This window comes from Diabrotica virgifera, chromosome 4, assembly GCF_917563875.1.
Source record: "Diabrotica virgifera virgifera chromosome 4, PGI_DIABVI_V3a".
Classification (NCBI taxonomy): domain Eukaryota; kingdom Metazoa; phylum Arthropoda; class Insecta; order Coleoptera; family Chrysomelidae; genus Diabrotica; species Diabrotica virgifera.
The window spans coordinates 174,250,247-174,274,120 of record NC_065446.1 but is presented as its reverse complement, the minus strand read 5'-3'; the positions used below and the strand labels follow the sequence as shown (position 1 = coordinate 174,274,120).

At 34.5% G+C, this 23,874-nt stretch overlaps 2 protein-coding genes across 4 annotated transcripts in view; one reads left to right on the top strand and one right to left on the bottom strand.

The window, feature by feature from the left end:
* LOC114330370 (uncharacterized) overlaps nucleotides 1-20,791 on the bottom strand; it is a 149,182-nt gene extending 128,391 nt beyond the window's left edge. The window contains exons 1-2 of the mRNA XM_050648536.1: nucleotides 20,478-20,791; nucleotides 7,418-8,016 (exon numbers count right to left, since the gene is read on the bottom strand). Coding sequence (XP_050504493.1) covers nucleotides 7,418-8,016; nucleotides 20,478-20,727 — 849 coding nt within the window. The 5' untranslated portion in view covers nucleotides 20,728-20,791. The remainder of the gene's footprint in view (nucleotides 1-7,417; nucleotides 8,017-20,477) is intronic.
* LOC114330367 (uncharacterized) overlaps nucleotides 1-23,874 on the top strand; it is a 249,884-nt gene that overhangs the window by 152,276 nt on the left and 73,734 nt on the right. The window lies entirely within an intron of this gene.

The following is a 23,874-nucleotide window of genomic DNA, read 5'->3' as shown; positions in this document are numbered from 1 at the left end:
CATACCGAATAAAAAATCCACCTTTTTCTGAGAGTTATGAAACTAAATTCAAATAAATAAAAATAAAACTTATTTCTATACAATTATGCGAAATACAAAGAAACAGATGAATCTTTGAAAATCAAATTGAGGGGCAGCGGTCCGACATTAATGCCGGTGAAAATAAATATTAGCGGTGTTCGGATGGGTGAGGCAAAGGACGATCTTTTCTTTGGATAATATCCAAAAACCGTGAAAACGGCTGATCAATACTCAGCCTAGGCGAGAGGTAGGTTGGAATCGTTCAATCAATACTCGACCCAAACGACGAGCGGAAGCGATTAATCAATACTAAGCGCTGGTATAGGAAGACGGTGGATTCTGATCAGTAGGGTTTTTTCCTCACTAGTATAATCGATCGTTCGATGTACACCAACTGTGAGGGGGTGGGGAGGTTTCAATAGTTCATTCTTGTCCAATCCTTGTTTGATTGTCGGCAACGTTGTGAGGCAAAATTCTTCTTCAATTTTATTTTATGTTTTGTTAAATGAGCGGGTCCTGTTAACCTTTCAAATTCCCTAATTTCCTTTTTTAGGAATCTTTCCGTATTTTGGGTAGTGTCTTTTAAAGTGTTACCTGTTTCTTGTGCTCTGTATTTCTACTAGGTGCTCTGTATTTTTTAGTCATATCTTTGTCGAACTTAAACTCGATGGAATTTTTACTGAGAACTTCGATTTTAGTCTAGCTTCTCTTGTTAATCCAGGCATTATTTTGAACGTTTCTCATATCTGTAAATTATCGATCTCACAGTTGATTTCTGACTTAGTCTCATTCATGAACCGTTTGCTAGTTTGGTTCTTCCACTATAGTTTTCCAGAGAGTGTGTGTATGCCTGTGCAATTTTGTCTCCAGCATAATATTTAACAGTTCCTGTATCAATTAGCGCTTTGTTGTAACAGTTAAATAGTTAAATGGTTGTGTAGCGGAGAAAATGTATGGAGTCGAATCTTACTCTTTACACTGAGATGACATGATTTCCTATTTCTCCAATCTGTTATTCGTTTCCCCTGGTGGCTTATACATTAGTCTCGGCTGTAAACTTCATTTTTGCCGCCACGCGAACAATTTGGTCTGCGGGTTCTTGCCATTGTTACGGTTGTGACCTGGCATCTTGTATTTAAAGCATGTTCCTGTGTCATCTGTCATCTGTCATCTCATATTCTCTTGGGTCTGTATATTCCCGGTTCCTTTTCCTCTGATTATTTTTTTCACCTGTCAAATTCTGACGTTTTTGCTTTTTCAGCCAATCACCACGCATCGTTCTAGCCAATCATTGAGTGTTATACTGATAAAACAGCCTCTTCCTTGATAAAACAGTCTCTTCCCTGATAAAACTTCTTCTTCTTCTTAAGGTGCCTATCCGTTCCGGATGTTGGCGACCAGCATGGCTATCCTAACTTTGCTTGCTGCTATTCTGAATAGTCCGGTTGTCGATGTATTAAACCACTTTCTCAGGTTTTGAAGCCAAGATATTCTTCTTCTCCCTGGTCCTCTCTTTCCAAATACCTTGCCTTGAAGAATGAGTTGCAACAAGCCATATCTCTGTTCATTCCTCATAACATGGCCAAGATATTCTAGTTTGCGCTCTTTGATTATGTTAATAATCTCGCATTCCTTGCCTATTCTACGTAGAACCTCAATATTAGTCACACGATCCACCCACGAAATTCTCAAAATGCGCCTGTAACACCACATCTCAAATGCCTCGAGTTTTCTCAAAGAAGCCTCGGAAAGTGTCCAGGCCTCTACTCCGTATAATAACGTAGAAAATACATAGCATCTGATGATAGAGATTTTGGTAGCAAGAGGTAAATCGTGGCTTCTGAAAAGAGACTTCATCATTATGAACGCTGATCTCGCTTTTCCTATGCGTTGTTTTATTTCACTTGAGTGGTCCCACTGGCTGTTTATGTTGGTACCAAGGTATGCGTAGCTGTCGACCCTGTCAATTAGTTGTTGGTTAACCAAAAGCTGTGTATTTAATATTTCGCGCTTACTGACTACCATATACTTTGTTTTTTTCGTATTGAGATCAAGTCCGTATTCTCTACTTATATCTGATATGCGCGACATTATTCTTTGCAAACCATCTAGACTGTCTGCAAAAACTACAGCGTCGTCGGCATATCTAATGTTGTTCAGACGCACTCCGTTGACTAATAATTGATAAAACTTAAGGTACCCTAAATTTCACATAATACGTACATACCTGTGTTTACTAACTTAATTTATGAACAGCCTTGGTACATAGATATTTTAAAAACACTACATTGATCGTAGTTTTCTTAAAAATATTTCACAGATGCCCGTATTTACTAATAATACATATTGGTTCACAAAATAATCTTTTCTTGATTTCTGGTCAGTGATCCTTTTCCTCTGATTAATGCTTAAATATCATTGATATATCTATAAACAGCACAGAAATAACAAAAACAATAACACAAACAATAAAACTTCGAAAGCTACAATATTTTGGCCATGTAATGAGACATCCAGAGAGGTATAATAACTTTCTACACCCCATCATAATACACGGTAAGGTCGCCGGAAGAAGCGGTCCAGGCTAAAGAACAACATCCTGGCTCCGAAATCTCCGAAAGTGGTATTAAGAGATCAACTGTTTAGAGCTGCATTAAACAAAGTTATTAATGCCAATATAATCGCCAACGTTCGATAATCGGCCAGGGTACTGAAAGAAAAAGAAGACAGTCTTAATTCATCTTGACTTTCAATAAAGTCTATATTTTTGGCACGTTCTGTTTTCTGTCAGGAGTAGAATGTATTTTGAGTTAAATAAATTACATAATATATTCTTCTTTAAGTGTTAATTAATTTAATTCAAAATAATTTTTCTTGGACACCTTGTATAAATAATTATGTCAATGTTAATTTTACTGAATTAGGTCTTAATTTTACTGAAATAGCAAGCTGAAAATTTGTTAATAGCTTAATAGTCGGAGAGATAGAAGCCGATTTTGTGCGTGATAAGTAATATGGAAAAACTATACGTGGATATGTTGACATAGTTGTGTACATAACTTTCACCAACGGCCGGACACCAGAGTGGGGGCCGAGGGTAGTTATAAGGGGTCAAAGTCGCGGTTTTTATTATTTTTTTTGTGACGCTCATGATCGAGATAGTCCACCAAAATTTGGGAATAAGTAGGTCATGACGTAACTAAGTAAAATCTCTAGGGGCAGAACGCTGCGTGGCCGACAAAGGGGTGGGGGTAGGGGTGAATATAAAAAATATAAAGGGTTTTTGCGACGTTCGTCCCAAAAATGTACCAAAATTTGGGAATAAGTAGACCATGACTTAGCTAAGTAAAATCCCCAGAGTCGGAAACCAGAGTTGGAGATGAGGGTAGTTTTAAGGGGTAAAATTCGCAGTGTGTATTATTTTTTTTGTTACCTGACACAAAATTTGTCCCCCACGCAGCGTTCCGCCCATGAAGATTTTACTTAGTAATGTCATGATATACTTATTCCCAAATTTTGGTGCACTATCTCGATCACGAACGGCAAAAAAACCCCCATATATTTTTATACTCACCCCTGCTTACCACCCCTTTGTACCCCAAGTAGCGTTCCGTCCCTGGAGATTTTACTTAGTTACGTCATGACCTACTTAGTCCCAAAGTTTGGTGCACTATCTACATCATGAGCGCCACAAAAAAAATAATAAAAACCGCGAATTTTACCCCTTATAACTACCCTCATCCGCCACTCTGGTTTCCGCCTCTGGGGATATTACTTAGTTATGTCATGGTCTACTTATTCCCAAATTTTGGTGCACTATCTCAATCACGAACGTCGCAAAAAACCCATTACATTTTTTTATATTCAGCCTGCCCCATCCCTTTGTCGGCGACGCAGCGTTCCACTCCTGGAGATTTTACTTAGTTACGTCATGACCTACTCATTCCCAAATTTTGGTGTACTATCTCGATCATGAGCGTCCCAAAAAAATAATAAAAAACGGGACTTTGACCCCTTATAACTCTTCCTCCCCCACTCTGGTTTCCGGCTCTGGGGATTATCCTTACTTATGTCATGTTCTACTTATATCCAAATTTTGGTGCACTATCTCAATCACGAACGTCGCAAAAAGCCCATTATATTTTTTATATTCACCCCTACCCCCACCCCTTTGTCGACCATGCAGCGTTGCGCCCCTAGAGATTTTACTTAGGTACGTCATTACCTACTTATTCCCAAATTTTGGTGCACTATCTCGATAATGAGCGTCATAAAAAAAATTATAAAAACCGCGACTTTGACCCCTTATAACTACTCTCGGCCCCAACTCTGGTTTCCGGCCGTTGGTGAAAGTCATGTACACAACTAATTCAACATATCCACGTATAGTTTTTCCATATTACTTATCACGCACAAAATCCGCTCCCAGCTCTTAGACTATAAGGGTGTCTAGCCGGACAAACTTTGATATATGGAAACACTGGAACAGGGGAAGTTTTAATTGTGGAACAGGTTAAAAATTTGGAACGGTCAGACCACGAAAACGTCACATGTATTTTGTCCGACATAACTTCCAATTGATTTGTTACCCTTTCATTAAACTCTCATGCGAAAATCAGACTGCTATTTATCACCTGTCATAATTCCTGTCATTTGACATATTCTACGTGTTCCACTCATTATAATTCCCATTTGGTGATAAATATCAGCCTGATTTATGCATGAGAGTTTAATGAGAGGATAACAAATCAATTGGAAGTTCTGTCGGACAAAATACATGTGACGTTTTCGTGGTCTGACCGTTCCAAATTTTTAACCTGTTCCACAATTAAAACCTCCCCTGTTCCAGTGTTCCTATATATCAAAGTTTGTCCGACTAGACACCCTTAAGCTATTAACAAATTTTCAGCTTGCTATTAATCAACTTTTTTTTCATACGCGGGACCCAGACCTAATAGATAATTGAATTACCTTTTAAATGAGCTAGCACACGACCCCTATTCCTATTTAAAAATAAGGGATGGGGAAGTGGAAGGGAGGGGTTTGACAAATGACAGATGTATGTACCGTGAAAATGTGTCCCTCTTACATAAAAAGTCGACCTGTTTCGACTTTTCTTTAAAATCTAATAATTACTGCCAAATATCGAGGTAGACTGTTTTATTTGGCCCACGCTGTATATTGGATACGAGTGCGAGTTATAGAGTTACGGTTTTTAGTAGAAAATTGTAATTTTGGAATAAAAAATTTAAAACAAAAAAAAACTTACAAATGTGGATGATTTTATTACAAGACTGAATAATAAGAACAATTTGTAAAAGTTGTTTTTGTAACCGTTGAAAATCACATCCTGGCAAATGATTTTAAAAAGTATTTTCTTGCTGACGACAAACTGATCGTATGGAACAAGAGCTAGCAACGTCGAAAAACAAAGTATTTTAGACAACTGGTTCTTTAATATATTATTCCCCATGCTTCCTCGAACACCGTACCGACCATCTGGCTACTGATACAGGTTGCGTTCATTACTGCGCAGCACACCTTTATAGGTAAAGATATCGAATTTAAAATTATTTTAAGACGAAAAATTTTTTGTCATTACTTCTTATACATTATTAGAAATATGAATTATAATTGCCAGACATTTCTGTGGTTTAAAAAGTAGTGATAAAACATTTTTTCGTCTTAAAATAATTAAATTCAATATACAGGGTGATTGATTAGTGTGATAAAGCTCAGTAGATCCGCTATATACATAAATAGATAGCAATAAAAGTTAATAACAAAAATTGTAGCCAACTTTGAGCTTCACATTACAAAATTAGTTAGAATGTTACTACGATGTAGATGTCGATGTAGATGTAGATGTAGATGTAGATGGGTGTTCGATAACATAGTGGCAGATCAAACTTATGTTTTTTTATTAAATGGAACACCCTATATTTTATTTTATATTCAAAATCCTTTTAACTTCCCCATCACAAAAATATAAAGGTTTATTATGTTATATAGGGCTTTTACAAAGTTATAACCAATTTTCTATGAAAATCGTAACAAGCCTCCCCTAGGTTGAGCTCCCTGTATAAATAAAAATAAATGTATAAATAAATAAAAAACAGCAATAGTTTATTGGTGCCATATATTTGTTGATATTGCTAATTTTCTTTATATCGAATACAGGGTGAGTCAAAACGCAAGTCATTCTTTTCTCAGAAATTTTAAATGGAACACCGTGTATTTTATATCACTATCGAAAAGGACCATTACCGAACTTTAATTTTTGTATAATATTCCCTATGTATAAATTTGTTAGTTTTCATTTTTCAGAGCAAGCTATTAATTAGAGTGTTCTATTTAAAATTACTGAGAAAATAATGTACTTGCGTTTTGCCTCACCCTGTATTCGATATAAAGAAAATTAGCAATATCAACCATTTTTATATATTTTAAAAATCAACAAAAAATATGGCACCAATAAACCATTGCTGTTGAGCTTACTTTTATTTATACAGGGTGCTGAACTTATTACAATTTTCATAGAATATTGGATATAACTTTGTAAATACCCTGTATAACATAGCAAACCTTTATATTTTTGTGATGGGGAAGTTAAGAAGATTTTGAATATAAAATAAAATATAATAGGGTGTTCTACTTTAAAAACCGGAAGTTTGGTCTGCCACTATGTTATAGAACATCCTGTAACATTCTAACTAATTTTGCAATGTGAAGCTCAAAGTTAGCTACAAATTTTGTTATTAGCTTTTATTGCTATCTATTACTATAGCCGATCTACTAAGCTTTATCTGATCACTAATCAATAACCCTGATTTTGTATTTACCTGTACATGTGAGCTGCGCAGTAATGAACGCAACCTGTATCAGCAGCCAGATGGCCGGTACGGTGTTCAAGGAAGCATAGGGAACAATATATTAAAGAATCAGCTGTCTTAAAATACTTTCTCGGAAACGTTGCTCTCTTAGACAAGTGACGAGTGAGTTGGGGATTCATTTTATAATATTCCGGAAAGGTTCTTCACTCCTGAGAAAGAAACCTTCATAAACTTCACAATAAGTGGCAAAATCAAAATCGCTCTTTGAATTATCGACATTAGTAGATGATGAGTGTTCTGCATTAAAAACAAGGGCATTTCGCATTCAATTACCATGTCCATCCTACCTTTGACCCTGGATTTTATGTGGCTTCTTTAGAGACAAAATGTAGATCTCAGTAAAATATAGAAAAACATCTGAGAGTATCTCGTAGTAACAACATAACAAAATTAACTCTACAATAAATCAAATGAATAAATTTTTTAGAAATTAAACGTAATATTGGCAAACAAAAATGAGATACCTCATTACAAAACACCCTAAATAACAGTATAATACAAACCTCAATAAAACATTTCTGATAAGTATTTTTGCTTGTTCTTGATGGTTTTGATAATACATTTTTCTCATCTAATATATTTAGAATTTGATCCGATAATAATAGTTGTTTATAATTTAATGAATACAGTGGTTCTTGTCTAAGATACTCCAGAATAGCTCTAGTGGTGTCGCTGATATTTTCACCAATCCACGCATATTTGCCCCTCTCTTTATTAAGTTTCCGTTTGAGACGTAAACGTTTTTTTCTCTTAGCCAATCGCCTTTTTCTTTTGTCTATCTTTTTATAATAATAATCAGCATCCCTTAGTTTCAGATTTTGATCAGTGTGCAACATTTGTTGAAACCTTAGCAATACCTCAGCTGGCAGTTTATCTTGGTATTCAGTCCAAGTAGACAAAACTCTTCGCTTGGGAGGTGCAGACAGCTGAACACATCGTGGCGGACATGGCGACATTTGACATCTTTTCACTTTTTTTGGTTTAGGATCAGATCCTTTCTTTTTAATGTTCGGCATTGCCAACCATCTCATATATTCATCCTGGCTCATTATACTTCTTTCTAGCATTGTAGGTTTTTTAGTAAGCTTCTCCACATGGTCACCTGTTTATAAAAGACAGAGATTAGAAATACAGTATCGCAGAAATAAGTATGTTTATTGTCCATCAGAAATCGAAACGTCAAATAAACTTAATTGTAGAATTGTGGGGTATTTTTAATAAAAATAACAAATTGCATTAAGATGGTACAAGAAGTAGCTTCAGAAAAATATTTTATTTACAGTATAAGAAATTGCTACTATTGTTAAAAATTATTAACAATAAGCTAGTATTATAGAATTGTAGTTCAATAGTCTTGGTGACACACCTGGTATTTAATAAGTACAATTTATCTTTGTAAAGAAGAATAAAATAACAATTAAATTAATTGTCAAAAATTAAGTTGCTATTAATTAGACCACTGGTCTAATAGGTCTGGATCCCGCGTATGAAAAAAAGTTGATTAATAGCAAGCTGAAAATTTGTCCATAGCTTAAGGGTGTCTAGTCGGACAAACTTTGATATATAGGAACACTGGAAGAGGGGAAGTTTTAATTGTGGAAGACGTTAAAAATTTGGAACGGTCAGACCACGAAAACGTCGCATGTATTTTGTCCGACAGAACTTCCAATTGATTTTGTTACCCTTTCAATAAAATCTCATGCAAAAATCAGGTTGCTATTTATCACTAAATGGGAATTATAATGAGTGGAACACGTAGAATATGTCAAATGACAGGAATTATGACATGTGATAAATAGCAGTCTGATTTTTGCATGAGAGTTTAATGAAAGGGCAACCAATCAATTGGAAGTTCTGTCGGACAAAATACATGTGACGTTTTCGTGATCTGACCGTTCCAAATTTTTAACCTGTTTCACAATTAAAACTTCACCTGGTCCAGTGTTCCCATATATCAAAGTTTGTCCGACTAGACACCCTTAAGCTATTAACAAATTTTCAGCTTGTTTTTAATCAACTTTTTTTTCATACGCGGGATCCAGACCTTTAAGACCAGGACATTTAGTATTAAAAACATCGGAATAAATGGTTTTTTAAATACAGCACCTAGAGACTTACAATTTTTTGCATTGTGTTCAGGATGATGTCAGGAAAAAAGTCTACTATAGAAAAATAGATGGAAATACATATATAGTCGGTTCGCTAAACTCAGACACAATAGTAATTTTAGTCTGTAATTTCTTTGTTTTTTGCCAATTTTGCCAAAATTACTAACTATTTAGTAATTATTAACTAGGTATTTGGGGATGTAAGGGATGGTGACGCGCAACATACAGCCTCTCCTATCCAAATGTCAACCTCACCTGCCCGTGTGATGATTTTGATCTTGATCATCCGGTGCACCCTGCTAGATAACTGACGAGGCTCTGGCGACCGAGTGACTGCCGGAATAAGCAGTCCCCACTTGTTGACCAACTTCGGTTGGTATGCAAGTGAAAGGGCACTCTTTTGTGCTGTGGTCAAGAAATTGGCACTAAAGGGCGGAAGAACTATTTACTAGTCAACGGCATAAGGATGTAGAAGGCAAGGAGAAACCACTACATAAAAGATCCATCATGGATATCTCTAGTACGATCATCATGACTGTACAACAAAAAGCCAACTCAACCATTGATCATGGGAATCGGAGACCAGGATCCGGCATGGGAGGTATATCACAAGAAGACCACAGGACCTCCCGGGTCGTCAACCAGCAAAATCCCTGTGAAGTAATAAATACCACTCTTAAAGAAAATAGAAAAACACCCAAGAGAGTATTAAAAATTGGTACATGGAATGTTAGTAGTATGTATGATCCAGACAAAATGCATAATATAATACAAGAAATGCAGAGATTAAATGTCGACATTCTAGGCATTAGTGAGGCAAGGTGGCCAAATTCTGGCAGTTTTTCGACAACAAATTGCATAGCATATTACTCCGGAAACAGTAGTACTCAACACAGACACGGCGTAGCAGTTTTCGTATCCAAGTCTATGATGCAGTCGGTCATTAATTTTACTCCAGTATCAGATACTGCAGATAAATCACAGGACGAAATTAAACAATTCTACGAAGAAATCAATCAAGTATTAAAATCGATGAAACCACGATACATCACCGTAATTCTAGGTGATTTTAACTCAAAAATTGGTAAAGGAAAAAGTGGCAAACATGTAGGAGAATACAGACTCGGTAAAAGAAATGAACGAGGTGACAGACTGCTTCAATTCTGTCAGGAGAATAACATGATTGTATCTAATACATTCTTCAACTTACCAAAGGGAAGACTTTATACGTGGAAATCACCCCAGGACAATGGCCAAATAATAATTCGAAACCAGATTGATTTTTTACTGATAAACGAACGATACAGAAACTCCTTAAAATCCGTTAAGGCTTACCCAGGCGCAGATGTCTATTCAGACCATCACCCTCTAATAGCGCAAATGAGTATTAAACTAAAAAGATTGGAGCAGAAAAGAAGAGCAAACCAGATAGACGTCAGTCATTTATGTAACCTGGAGGTAAAGGATGAACTGGAAAGATGTATTAATAATAATTTGAAAATACTTGATGAAAAAGAAACATCTCAGCCAACGAACAACATAGATAAAAAACGGCAAAACGTAAAAATGGCGATAACAAGTCCTGCGAAGAAAACCAAAAATAAAGCAAAGATGGATGACTGATAAAATCCTTCTTCTCATGGACAATTGGAGAATAATGAAAGGAAAAACGAACAAAGGTATAAACAAATACAGAAAGAAATCAAAAAGGAAATCAGAATAGCAAAGGAAGATTTGTATAAAAGAAAATGTGAAGAAATAGAGCAATTGCAGGCAAAACATGATATTTTTAATGTACATAAAAAAGTGAAAGAACTTGCAGGTACACAAAAACGTAAGCAGCCAAATATCCTGTATAATGTCAACGGAAACATAATAACAGAACTAGAAGAACAGTCGAAGACATGGAAAAACTATGTTGAAGAACTTTTTGCAGATGATAGACAACAATCTGAACTAAGTAACATACAAGGAGACGAAGGTCCAGAAATAACGGAAGAGGAAGTAATGTACGCACTAAAAAGAATGAAAAACGGTAAATCCCCAGGTCCAGATGAAATACCAACGGAAATCCTTAAACTGATAGAAGAAAACTCGATCCATATTTTAGTTGAATTTTTCAATAGCATTTATACATCAGAAAAAATACCACAAGAATGGCTTTTATCCACCTTTTTTATTATACCAAAAAAGATGACTGCCAAACAATGTAGTGATTACCGTACAATCAGTTTGATGAGCCACGTACTGAAAATATTCCTGAAAATTATACACACTAGAGTACACAGAAAACTGGAAATGGACATCAATGATACCCAGTTTGGATTCCGAAATGGACTCGGAACAAGAGAGGCGTTGTTTGCACTGAACGTTATGTCTCAAAGATGTCTTGACATAAATCAAGATGTATTCATGTGTTTCATAGATTATAACAAGGCATTTGATAAAGTGCGGTATGATCCATAGAGTTATATATTAGCATAGAGAGAGTGTCATTCAGAGCGAAGTGACGACACCATCTTTTTTATTTGGATTAGTGCTGTTTCACTCTTACGCATAGTAAAGCTGCTACAGTTGTCCTCCTCTTCCGTGCCTATATTCACACTGAATGTCATCATAGATTTTCGATACAATGTGTTAGAAAGAGATGCCGCAAACCAGTCCATGAGATCTTGTCGTCAGGAAGCGCGGAAGGTAGGCTCCCTCTATGTTAATATATACCTCTATGGTATGATCATCTAATCAGACTCCTGGCAGAAAGAATTTAGATAAACGAGACATCCGACTAATAGCAAATATGTACTACAATCAGAAAGCAGTAGTGAGAGTAGAGAATAAATAATACCACTGAAGAAATTGAAATAAAGCGAGGTGTGAGACAAGGGTGTATACTGTCACCAACCCTGTTTAATCTGTATTCCGAAGACGTAATGAATAGAACACTCTCTGAGCAATCCATAGGTATTAAAGTAAATGGTGCTAGATTAAACAAACTGAGGTTTGCCGACGACACCGTTCTGATCGCAGAAACACTTGAAGAGCTACATACATTGGTGAATAAGATAGCAGACTGCAGCGAAGAATATGGACTATCTTTGAACATAAAGAAAACTAAATTTATGGTGTTGTTCTGAAGCTATTTCCTTGTGGCATTTTTATGATTAATTATTTATATGGGAAATAAGCCACAATTAAAATGAAAAAAATAATTTTATTAACGTTTCGACGCCCAAATCGGGTGCCGTTGTCAAAATACAAAATATTACTAAAATAAACTAAAGTGTTGTTGCTAAGCAAAAAAAATTCTTCTAATAATTTATTTAATCTCACTCATTTATATTGGCAATTCAGACATATATTATACATTTTAAAGTAGAAGACTTTAAAATGATATTGCCAATATTTATGAGTTGCGTTCCTGGGACGACTTACTGAAAGATAGTTCATTCGATTACATGAAATTAACCCCAACTCAAGAATATCCGTCATAAAAAATTATAGCATGTGATATGTCTTTAAAAAGACAACCAAATGCAACGACAGTAAAATTCTCGCGTTAGAGACCTCATAGTAAATCACAAGGGAAAACCAGGAAAAACCCTGTGATACTATCCCGACATCGTAAGTATTTGGTCTTACATTAATTTACTCTCAAAAAATAATACCAAATTCTGACTTGTAACATGTTTAAATTATAAATATTATTAATAATACTAGATATATAAGTAATACTAAAATATAAAATATGTACTAGCTCGATATTATTGACTTACTAATCTTGGTATTTTCTTTCTATTGACTTCCTCTTTCAGTATGGGTAACCACATCCTACTGCATTCTACCGAGGAATTTGCGACACAATTGGTTTCATTTAGCATAATTAGAGCCGCTTCTTTGATTTTTCTCTTTTTACTATCTGATTCTTTCAGGACTATACTTGAATCTCTCCACTGAACTCTATGTTCATTATCCCATGCGTGTTGACATATTTGAGATCTCTCAAATTCTCTATTTTTAATATAAGATTGATGTTCACTTATTCTAACGTCTAATGGTCTTGATGTCTCACCTAAATAAAATTGTTCGCATTCACAAGGTATTTTATAAATGCAATTTTTTGTTCTTTCTTGATCATTGTTAGGTTTAGTTTTAGATAGAATAGATCTCAATGTGTTTGTTGTTTTGAATGTTGTTGAAATGTTGAATTTATTTCCTATTGTTTTAAGTTTCTCGGATAGTCCTTTTATATATGGTATTGATATTTTCCTCGTATTATTTCTGGTGAATGTTGTAGGATCCCGTTCTAAGTTGTTCTGTTCCATTCGATCCAATCTTGACAATTCCTTATTTATAAACGATAAAGGATAATCATTTTTTAATAAAACAGATGTTAACAATTGTTTTTCTGCTAAAAAGGAATTTTCGTTAGAACAAGTAATTTATAATAATTCATAAAGCGAACATACCACTTAGACCCATTTGTAGTACCATCAATTCTCCTTGTAGTGAACTATCAAAATTCTTATTAAACATTCTAAAACCATTTGCTAATAATGATGACACTTTTATAAAAAATACAAAACATTTTTTAAACAAATTATCAACTATTGAATTTAATCCAAATAATATTTTAGTAAGTTTTGACATAAACAGTTTATTTACAAATGTACCATTAGATAAAACTTTAAACATAATCAAAACGAAATTAGAGAATGATAATACATTGGCAACTAGGACAAGACTAAATGTATCAGCTATAATGGAGTTATTGACATTATGTACCCATAATACCTATTTTCAACTAAACAATGAATTCTATAAACAAAATTTTGGTCTAGCAATGGGCTCTTCTTTATCTCCATTATTGGCTAATATATTTATGGAGGATTTCGAAACTAATATTATTTCTAAACAAAATTTAAAACCCACAGTATGGTGGAGATATGTAGATGATGTGTTTTCAATATGGCCTCATGGATCAGAATTGTTGGATACATTCCTGAATATTATAAACGATCAAGAAGAGACAATAAAATTTACAATGGAAAAGGAATACAATAACAGCCTACCTTTCCTCGATGTTTTGATCTCAAAGAAGGATATTGGATATGAGACTCAAGTGTATAGAAAACCAACACACACCAACAGATATCTCAATTACAAGTCAAATCACAACATCAACGTTAAAAAGGGAATCATTAAATCCTTATATGATAGAGCCAAAATTACTTGTTCTAACGAAAATTCCTTTTTAGCAGAAAAACAATTGTTAACATCTGTTTTATTAAAAAATGATTATCCTTTATCGTTTATAAATAAGGAATTGTCAAGATTGGATCGAATGGAACAGAACAACTTAGAACGGGATCCTACAACATTCACCAGAAATAATACGAGGAAAATATCAATACCATATATAAAAGGACTATCCGAGAAACTTAAAACAATAGGAAATAAATTCAACATTTCAACAACATTCAAAACAACAAACACATTGAGATCTATTCTATCTAAAACTAAACCTAACAATGATCAAGAAAGAACAAAAAATTGCATTTATAAAATACCTTGTGAATGCGAACAATTTTATTTAGGTGAGACATCAAGACCATTAGACGTTAGAATAAGTGAACATCAATCTTATATTAAAAATAGAGAATTTGAGAGATCTCAAATATGTCAACACGCATGGGATAATGAACATAGAGTTCAGTGGAGAGATTCAAGTATAGTCCTGAAAGAATCAGATAGTAAAAAGAGAAAAATCAAAGAAGCGGCTCTAATTATGCTAAATGAAACCAATTGTGTCGCAAATTCCTCGGTAGAATGCAGTAGGATGTGGTTACCCATACTGAAAGAGGAAGTCAATAGAAAGAAAATACCAAGATTAGTAAGTCAATAATATCGAGCTAGTACATATTTTATATTTTAGTATTACTTATATATCTAGTATTATTAATAATATTTATAATTTAAACATGTTACAAGTCAGAATTTGGTATTATTTTTTGAGAGTAAATTAATGTAAGACCAAATACTTACGATGTCGGGATAGTATCACAGGGTTTTTCCTGGTTTTCCCTTGTGATTTACTATGAGGTCTCTAACGCGAGAATTTTACTGTCGTTGCATTTGGTTGTCTTTTTAAAGACATATCACATGCTATAATTTTTTATGACGGATATTCTTGAGTTGGGGTTAATTTCATGTAATCGAATGAACTATCTTTCAGTAAGTCGTCCCAGGAACGCAACTCATAAATATTGGCAATATCATTTTAAAGTCTTCTACTTTAAAATGTATAATATATGTCTGAATTGCCAATATAAATGAGTGAGATTAAATAAATTATTAGAAGAATTTTTTTTGCTTAGCAACAACACTTTAGTTTATTTTAGTAATATTTTGTATTTTGACAACGGCACCCGATTTGGGCGTCGAAACGTTAATAAAATTATTTTTTTCATTTTAATTGTGGCTTATTTCCCATATAAATAATTAATCATAAATTTATGGTAATATCGAAATCAACACGAATTGTCCAAAATCTATATTTACACAATGAAATTATCGATCGAGTTAGCAAATACAAATATTTAGGCACTTTTGTAAATGAAGACAACGATAGCTCAGCAGAAATCAAAATAAGAATAGAAAAAGCCAGATCCATATTCACTAAAATGAAGACAGTGTTCTGTGGAAGAGATTTGAGCCTTGAAATGAAACTTCGCCTGATAAGATGTTACGTACTTTCTGTGCTGTTCTACGGAATGAAGTCATGGACGCTGAAAAATATTGATATCAAAAAATTGGAGGCATTTGAACTGTATCGCAGAATCTTGAGAATATCATGGATGGAGAGAGTCACAAACGCCGAGGTCTTGAGAAGAATGAATAAAAAAAAGGAAGTCATATTTACGATCAAAAAACGAAAACTGCAATATTTGAGACACATTACAAGAGGCGAAAGATATGAACTGCTTCGAATAATTATGCAGGGGAAGATAGCAGGAAAAAGGTCCATAGGAAGAAGAATCCATGGGCTAAAGAATCTACGGGAATGGTATAGCTGTAGCAACAACGAATTGTTTAGGTCAGCAGTTTCGAAAATACGTATAGCCCTGATGATCACCAACCTTCGGAACGAAGATGGCACTTGAAGCAGAAGAACTAGGTATTTAGTAATTATTTTTTTGCCAATTTTACCAAATTGGCAAAATTACTTACTAAAATCACTAGCCAGTTGTGTCTGAGTTTAGCGAACCGGCCATACTTGCGTTTTAAAGTGCATAAAATGCATCCAAAAGTGCATAAACATGTCAAAATAAGCATATTAAGGGCCAGATTTTGATATTCGGGGGTTTTTGGGATCGCTGAACACGACTACGTCATCAGAACCGACCTCCCTAGCACCTGGAGGGTCACTGCTAAGACGCGTCATCTGGAGGTTCCAGGGTTATGGGCACTAAATTTATGCAGACAGATTATTTGGAGCTTTTTGGAGTCGCTGAACACGAATACGCCATCAGAACCAACCCCGGAGCACCTGGTGCTCAGTCTAACTGCTATGACACGTCATCTTCTGGAGTTTCAAGTGTTTTCGTCATTCTGGCGGTTTTTGGGGTTGTTGAAAATGAATACATTATCAGATCCGCTACACCGAGCACCTGGTGTCTAGGGTCACGTCATCTTCTGGAGTTTCGTGGGATTTTAGCACTAAATGGATGCAAACAGATTACACAGGGGTTTTACGAGTTACTGAACAGGGATACGCCATCAGAACTGACACCCGCAGCACCTAGTACCAACGGTTAGTGCTAAGACACGCCATCTTCTGGAGTTTCGAAGGTTTTCGGCCTTGAATGCATGCAAATAGATTACTAGGCGATTTAGGGGTCGCTGAATACGAATATGCCATCAGAACCGACCCACTGACCACCAGGTGCCCAAGTTCACTGCTAAGCTATCTTCTGAAGCTTGAAGGGTTTTTGGGCACCACTTGCACTGGAGGTCGGACCTGATGGCGTATTCTTGTTCAGCGCAAAAACCTCGACTAATCTGTTTACATTAATTTAGTGCCGAAAACCCTCGAAACTTCAGATGACGAGCCGTAGCAGAAAACCTGGTATATTCATTAAAATTTGAGCTGTCTGTTAGACGCACTAGTTGGTGCGGATAATCCAAAAGTATTTAAAACTTCAGAGCCCGCGTTATAAAGAGTCATTAAATTTTTGTGGGATTGTTTGGTAAAAATATTTACAATTAACTAGTAATATTGTCTGACACATTTTAAGGGTAGGTATTCCAGTTGTCGAACCGAAAAGTTGTGGCGGCCGTAGCGAAGTGACTATGTTACTGGCTTATTAACAAGCTGGAGGGACCGGGTTCGAATCATGGCATTGACAAATTGTTCAATTTCTAATTTAACTGAGCCGTCACCGTGCTTCGGAGGGCACGTAAAGCCGTCGGTCCCGGCTACGTAAGTAGTCGTTAAGCCATGTTAGGGGCGCTTGCGCGACCTGGAAACCCTAACACTAGACCTTAGCCAGAAGGTTACACGAACTTTACTTTTTTAGTTGTCGAACGCAAGAACGCAAGAACCATATACATAAAAATAGAATTAGAAGAAGAAGAATGTCACCTTATATAGGTATATGCACCGGTAGAAGGAACAGAGCATGAAGAAACAGAAATATTCTATGATGAGATACAGAAACTTATTGATGAGATACAAGAAGAAAACAAAAACATCATTTTACTAGGAGACTGGAATGCAAGAATAGGAAATGATGAAAATATGGCATTAGGCTGCTTGGGAAGGTATGGAGAAGAGACGATAAATAGGAATGGTAGAAGAATAACAAGTTTCTGCCAAATAAATGACTTGTTAATTGGTAGCTAATCCTTTCTGGTATCAACCGACAAACGAAAAATATGCATACGTAGCAGAAGAAAGAAATGCGAGAAGCATAATTGACTACATAGTATATTCTCGAGACGCAGACATAACGATACAAAATATAAAATACACAAGAATAAAATAAATAAGTCCTCAATACACAAGAATAGCAATACATAGATGAAAAATATGGAAGTGAAGAAGTTATACCAAAGAGAGACAGATAAAATACTGGAACAGCATGAACACAATGAGGAAATATGGAATATGGAAGAGAGATGGAAAAAATTGAGAGTCATGTTATGGAACACTGCAAAACAAGTATGTGGAATACGATAGAATGGAAAGAATAGTAAAATAACTGGATGGTGAAATGAGGAAATAAAGCAAGCAGTAAAAAAGAAGAAAGAAATGTGGAAGCCTTATGTATCGCTTCACAAATGAAGAGCAAGACAGAGACGAATACAGAATACAGAGAAATATAGTGAAAGAACTAGTAAAAGATGCGATTCGGTGAAGAATTGAACGAATGTTTTGGGAATAACAATAAACAGTTTTGGAATAAAATAAGAAGCATGAAAGGAACAAAAAGGAAACAAATAAGAGGAATTAGAAATGAGCGAAATGAATTGAAAACAAACATGCAGAACATACTAACCATATGGAATAAACACTATAAAGAAAAATTAGAGGCAAGCAACCAACAAAATGAGGAGAGAGGACAGCAGGAAAGAGAAGAGAATAGGGACAATCGAGTAGACGAAATTCATATCAAAGATATTGAAGAAGGATTGGCAAGAATAAAGATTGGAAAATCGGGAGGCGTAGATGACATAGATCCAGAGATGATGAAGTACGTGGGAGAACGAGGCAAGTTTTGGCTACTGGAAATAATGAGGGGAGCATGGAGAACAGAAAAGATACCGAAAGGCTGGAAAGAAAATTTATTGATACCAATACACAAGAAAGGAGATGAAGCGGAATGTGATAACTATAGGGCTATATGCTTGTCATCAGTGGCATATAAAGTCTACACCGGGATAATAGAAAGAAAGCTCAGGAAAGAACTGGAAGGAAAACTAGAAGAAGAACAAGCTGCTTTTATGAAGGAAAGAGGAACAGCAGATAATATATACATATTGAGAAATATAATTGAAAGGAAAAACGAAATAGGAGAAGACTTATATATTACGTTTATAGATATCAAAGCTGCTTTTGATTCTATACATAGAAAAGTAATATGGTCAGTAATGGAAGACCTGCAAATCCCGCAAAAGATAGTAAGCGTGGTAAAAAGTACATATAGAACGTGCTTGCTAAAGTACAAATAAGTAAACGTAAACATATCGCCAATAATAAACCTAAGGAGAGGAATAAAACAAGGGGACAGTCTCAGCCCAGTTTTGTTTATATTAGTAATGGATAGAGTAATGAAGAGCTCTAAAAGAAAGTCAAGGCAATTACAGTCAAGAATAGGGTACAGGAATTTAGTACCAGTGAAAATGGAGGGATTACTATATGCAGATGACCTAGCAATAATAGCAGACAATAAAAATAAAATGCAAAAATTAATCCATATCTGGGTGGAAGAAATAGAAAATTTGAAAATGGAGGTAAATTTAAAGAAAACGAAGACCATGATAGTAGCCCAAAAGAAAAGGGAAGAAATAAAACAAACGATATTTAGGTGCAAAAACAAAATAATAGAAACAGTCTCGAAGTTTGAATACCTGGGAGTAATAATATCAAAGGATGGAAAGCTAGATCAAGAAATCTCATACAAAGCGAAAAAAGCAAATAAGATCTACTATGCACTAAATAAAACAATATTTGGAAAGGAAGAAATAAATAAAAAGAAATAAAACTGAAGGTATACAATGCAATATCCGTACCAACTTTAATATATGCAAGTGAGACATGGGTAAACAATGCAAAAATGGACAGTACAATAAACGCAGCGGAGATGAAGCAGCTGAGAAAAATAGCAGGAAAAACGAAATTGGACAGAAATAGAAATGAAGATGTTATACAAAGACTGAAACAGGAATCGATAATAACCAAGATCCAAAAAAGAAAATTAAAATGATATTGACATATTAACAGAATGGACCAAGGAAGACTACCAAAGCAGGTAATGGAATCAAAAAGATCTGGTAAAAGAAGGAAAGGAAGGCCAAGGAAGAGATGGATCGATCAGATTATAGAAATTGGACAGGAAAAGGAAAAACAGAAAAACACTTCAACAAATGAAAGAGCTAGCAAAGGACAGCAAGAAAAATGGAAGATATGGATAGAGGATGAATAAAACCTCTGACACCCCTGAGGGGCATAAGGAGTTTCGAGAAAGAAGAAGAAGAAGTTGTCGAACGCACCAAAGTTTAGAAACCTCTATTTACAAAACGCCACCCTCCCGAAAATTTTCCTTAAAAAGTTGACCGACTCGGCATGAATAACTGAAAAAACGAAGTCTCATGATGGAGGTAATTATGATTTTTTTAAGTGTCGGTCCAAGACCTATATGTAAGAGTATCACAAAATTTTATAATTTTCACTTACCTTTCTTTTTCTTTCTTTTTTGCAATTGTTTTAAACGACATAATTCGAAAGGTAGTTCAAAGGGACGATTTTTTGGATACACTTCTTTCCTTGGTATCCTCTTTTGGACAGCTCTATAATTAGAAGCATACTCTAATTCATCTCGAATTAAAGTACTAGTAGTATATTTTTCATCTCCTGGCTGAGACACGCTCTTAGCTTTTATTTGATTAAGATACCTTGGGTGATGTTCACAAGTATCGTCATCCATATCTTTTTTTTTCTCTTAAAAATTAAAATTTTGATAACAAGAAACTATTAAATATCAATTTGACAATTTTAACTGTCAATTTTATTTGTCTTTATCTAATATGTCACGTTGCATCGGCATTTTTTGGGTGTGTTTTATAGTCCAGTATACAGTATACCACAATAAAAATATGGTACTTATAACCTCCGATGAAATTTTGGAATTAACCTTTCTATCTATCTAGAATCTAGCTCAGGGGTGGGCAAATACTTCTAAGCGCGGGCCAAAATGAAATTTTCAAAATTTCTCCCGGGCCGGAGGACTATACCCAGTATAGTACATATGACGCTGCACACGTTAATGATTTTGGTGGAAGTTTTTCTCAGCCCAAGAAATTCTTTTGACAAAAATACTATAAGTATCATTTTAAAGCATCTGGACAAATACATTTGACTGTTAATAATAAATAATAGTAATAATAAATTGTATTATTTGTGTGTACGTGCGAACAATTTGTTCCCAGTAATATTACGAAATTTTTAATATGGTCCATTATATTAAGCCATAACAAGGATCCAGATAAAAATGAAATTCAGAAATTCGATCAAGAATAGAGTAATCAAGAGCAGCCTTTTTGAAGATGCAAAAATTTCTGACAAACCAAAGTTTAAATCTGCAAATCTGATATCGGATGGTAAAATCTTATGTCCAACCATCATAGACGAAATTTAAAGGAGATAACTGATCTGGTATGGTCATGTAGAAAGAATGGACAACGACAGACTGCCAAAACAAATTTTAAAATGGATGCCAAGGGAAAGAAGGAAGAGAGGAATTCCAAAACAATTCTAGCTAGGCGGTATTCAGAAGGTAATGTCGGAACAGAACCTTCACCCTGGCTAATGCAACGACAGCCGAAGCTGGAAACTGGGATCCGGAAGGCGGAGAACGCTATAAAAAACCGGGATAATAATATTAATGTTATGTCCACTCTATTCTTCTTTATTGGATTATTAATGCTGACTTAATGATTTTGAAAATACCATGGACTGGTCATATTACGAACGAAATGGTGTTGCACAGAATGAAAAAGGAACAGAGAACTTTTGACCGTCATTAAAAGGAGAAACACGGCAAGGAGAAAAGGCACATACTTGAAAATGATAAGTACATTATCGTAAGTTGTTGCAGCATCTGATTATGAAGGGTAAAATCGAAGGAAATGCAGAAGATAGATATTCATTATTTATATGAACAGTACGAACACTAATACTGTTGATTTCAACAAAATTGCATAAAATATATTAAGAGCGTAGGCGCAAAATTTCGGACCAATTCTTTTTAGACGCATTCATTTTTTTCATATTCCGAGAAAACTAATAAATATTTTGGAAAAATTTAAACGCAGAATGAAAGATTACATTATTACCGAGGGCTGAAATTTTCAGGGACTTTTGGCCCTCGTTAATAATGTAATATTTCATGTTTCATACGTTTAAATTGTTCAAAAATAGTTATTAGTTTTCTCAAGTTTAAAAAAAATTAATGCATTTAAAAAGCATTACATCTACGCTCTTAAAAAAATGCTTGCGGGATTTCTCAACAGGCCGGATAAAGTAAGCAAAAGGGCCGGATCCGGCCCGCGGCCGTCTTTTGCCCACCCCTGATCTAGCTGATAGTTCACAATGTATTTGTGGTCAGTTGGGTAACCTACAACACAAAATTTTGACCTATTCTCTTATTTCTAATAACGTTAATATGTTTTTAAATCCACTGTATTCTTTGACTGATGTCCACCATCCCATTAATTTAAACTATTTATTAACATTAGAAAACAATGAGTTGGTATACCGACCATTGTATAAACATATTTTAGATATTAAACTTAAATTGTAATTGTAAAATATATAGTAAGTATTTCTTGTTAGTTGTTATATACCGGGTGTCCACTTATATTTTCCCCCATTTTAACTGTCTATAACTTCTAAACGGCTCAAAATAGAAATATGCGGTTTTCGCTGAAATGTTTTAATTTAGTAAAAGTTTTGTCTGAATGGACTGAATTTTTTATATCGCTTTCAAATACGGAAAGAAAAATGGCGGATTTTGAAAAAAACGTTGTTGACTTTTTTAACGAAACACCCAGTATATTTTTTTGCAAATTGAAAGAAAGGTCACTTACCTATCCAGCGATATAAAGTTTTTTAAAATCGGTTGTCAAATCACTGAGTAATTAATTTTTAAAATGAGAGGTGCAACGTGGATACCACATACCTAAATAACATAACTAAGCTAATTGATATTATGTTACATGATTTCCACATTGCATCTCTCATTTTAAAAATTAATTGCTCAGTCATTTGACCACCGATTTTAAAAAAATTTATATCGTTGGATAGAGAAATAACCGTTTTTTCAAATTTTTAGGTAAATGACCATTTGTTAAGTCGCTTTTAAATAAAAAATGGCGGATTTTTGAAAAAAAAAACGTTTTTGACTTTTTTTATTGAAACACCCAGTATATTTTTTTGTAGCTTGAAAAAACGGTCATTTACCTATCCAGCGATATTAAATTTTTTAAAATCGGTTGTCAAATGACTGAACAAAGAATTTTTAAAATGAAAGATGCAATGTGGAAATCACATAACATATCATTTTGCTTAGTTATGTATATGTTATTTAGGTACGTGATATCCACGTTGCACCGCTCATTTTAAAAATTAATTACTCAGTGATTTGACAACCGATTTTGAAAAACTTTATATCGCTGGATAGGTGAATGACCTTTCTTTCAATTTACAAAAAAAATATACTGGGTGTTCCATTAAAAAAATGTCAACAACGTTTTTTTCAAAAATCCGCCATTTTTCTTTTCGTATTTGAAAGCGATATAAAAAATTCAATCTATTCAGACAAAACTTTTAGTAAAATAAAACATTTCATCGAAAACCGCATATTTCTATCTTAAGCCGTTTAGAAGTTATAGGCAGTTAAAATGGGGGAAAATATAAGTGGACACCCGGTATTAAGAGAAAGAAAAAGAAAAAAAATACAAAGAAAAAAAATATATTATACAAAAAAAATATATAAAAATACTAATAGAAAAAAAATATAATAATTAAAAAATATAATAAAAAAATAATGTAGATAAAAATGAATGACGAACTT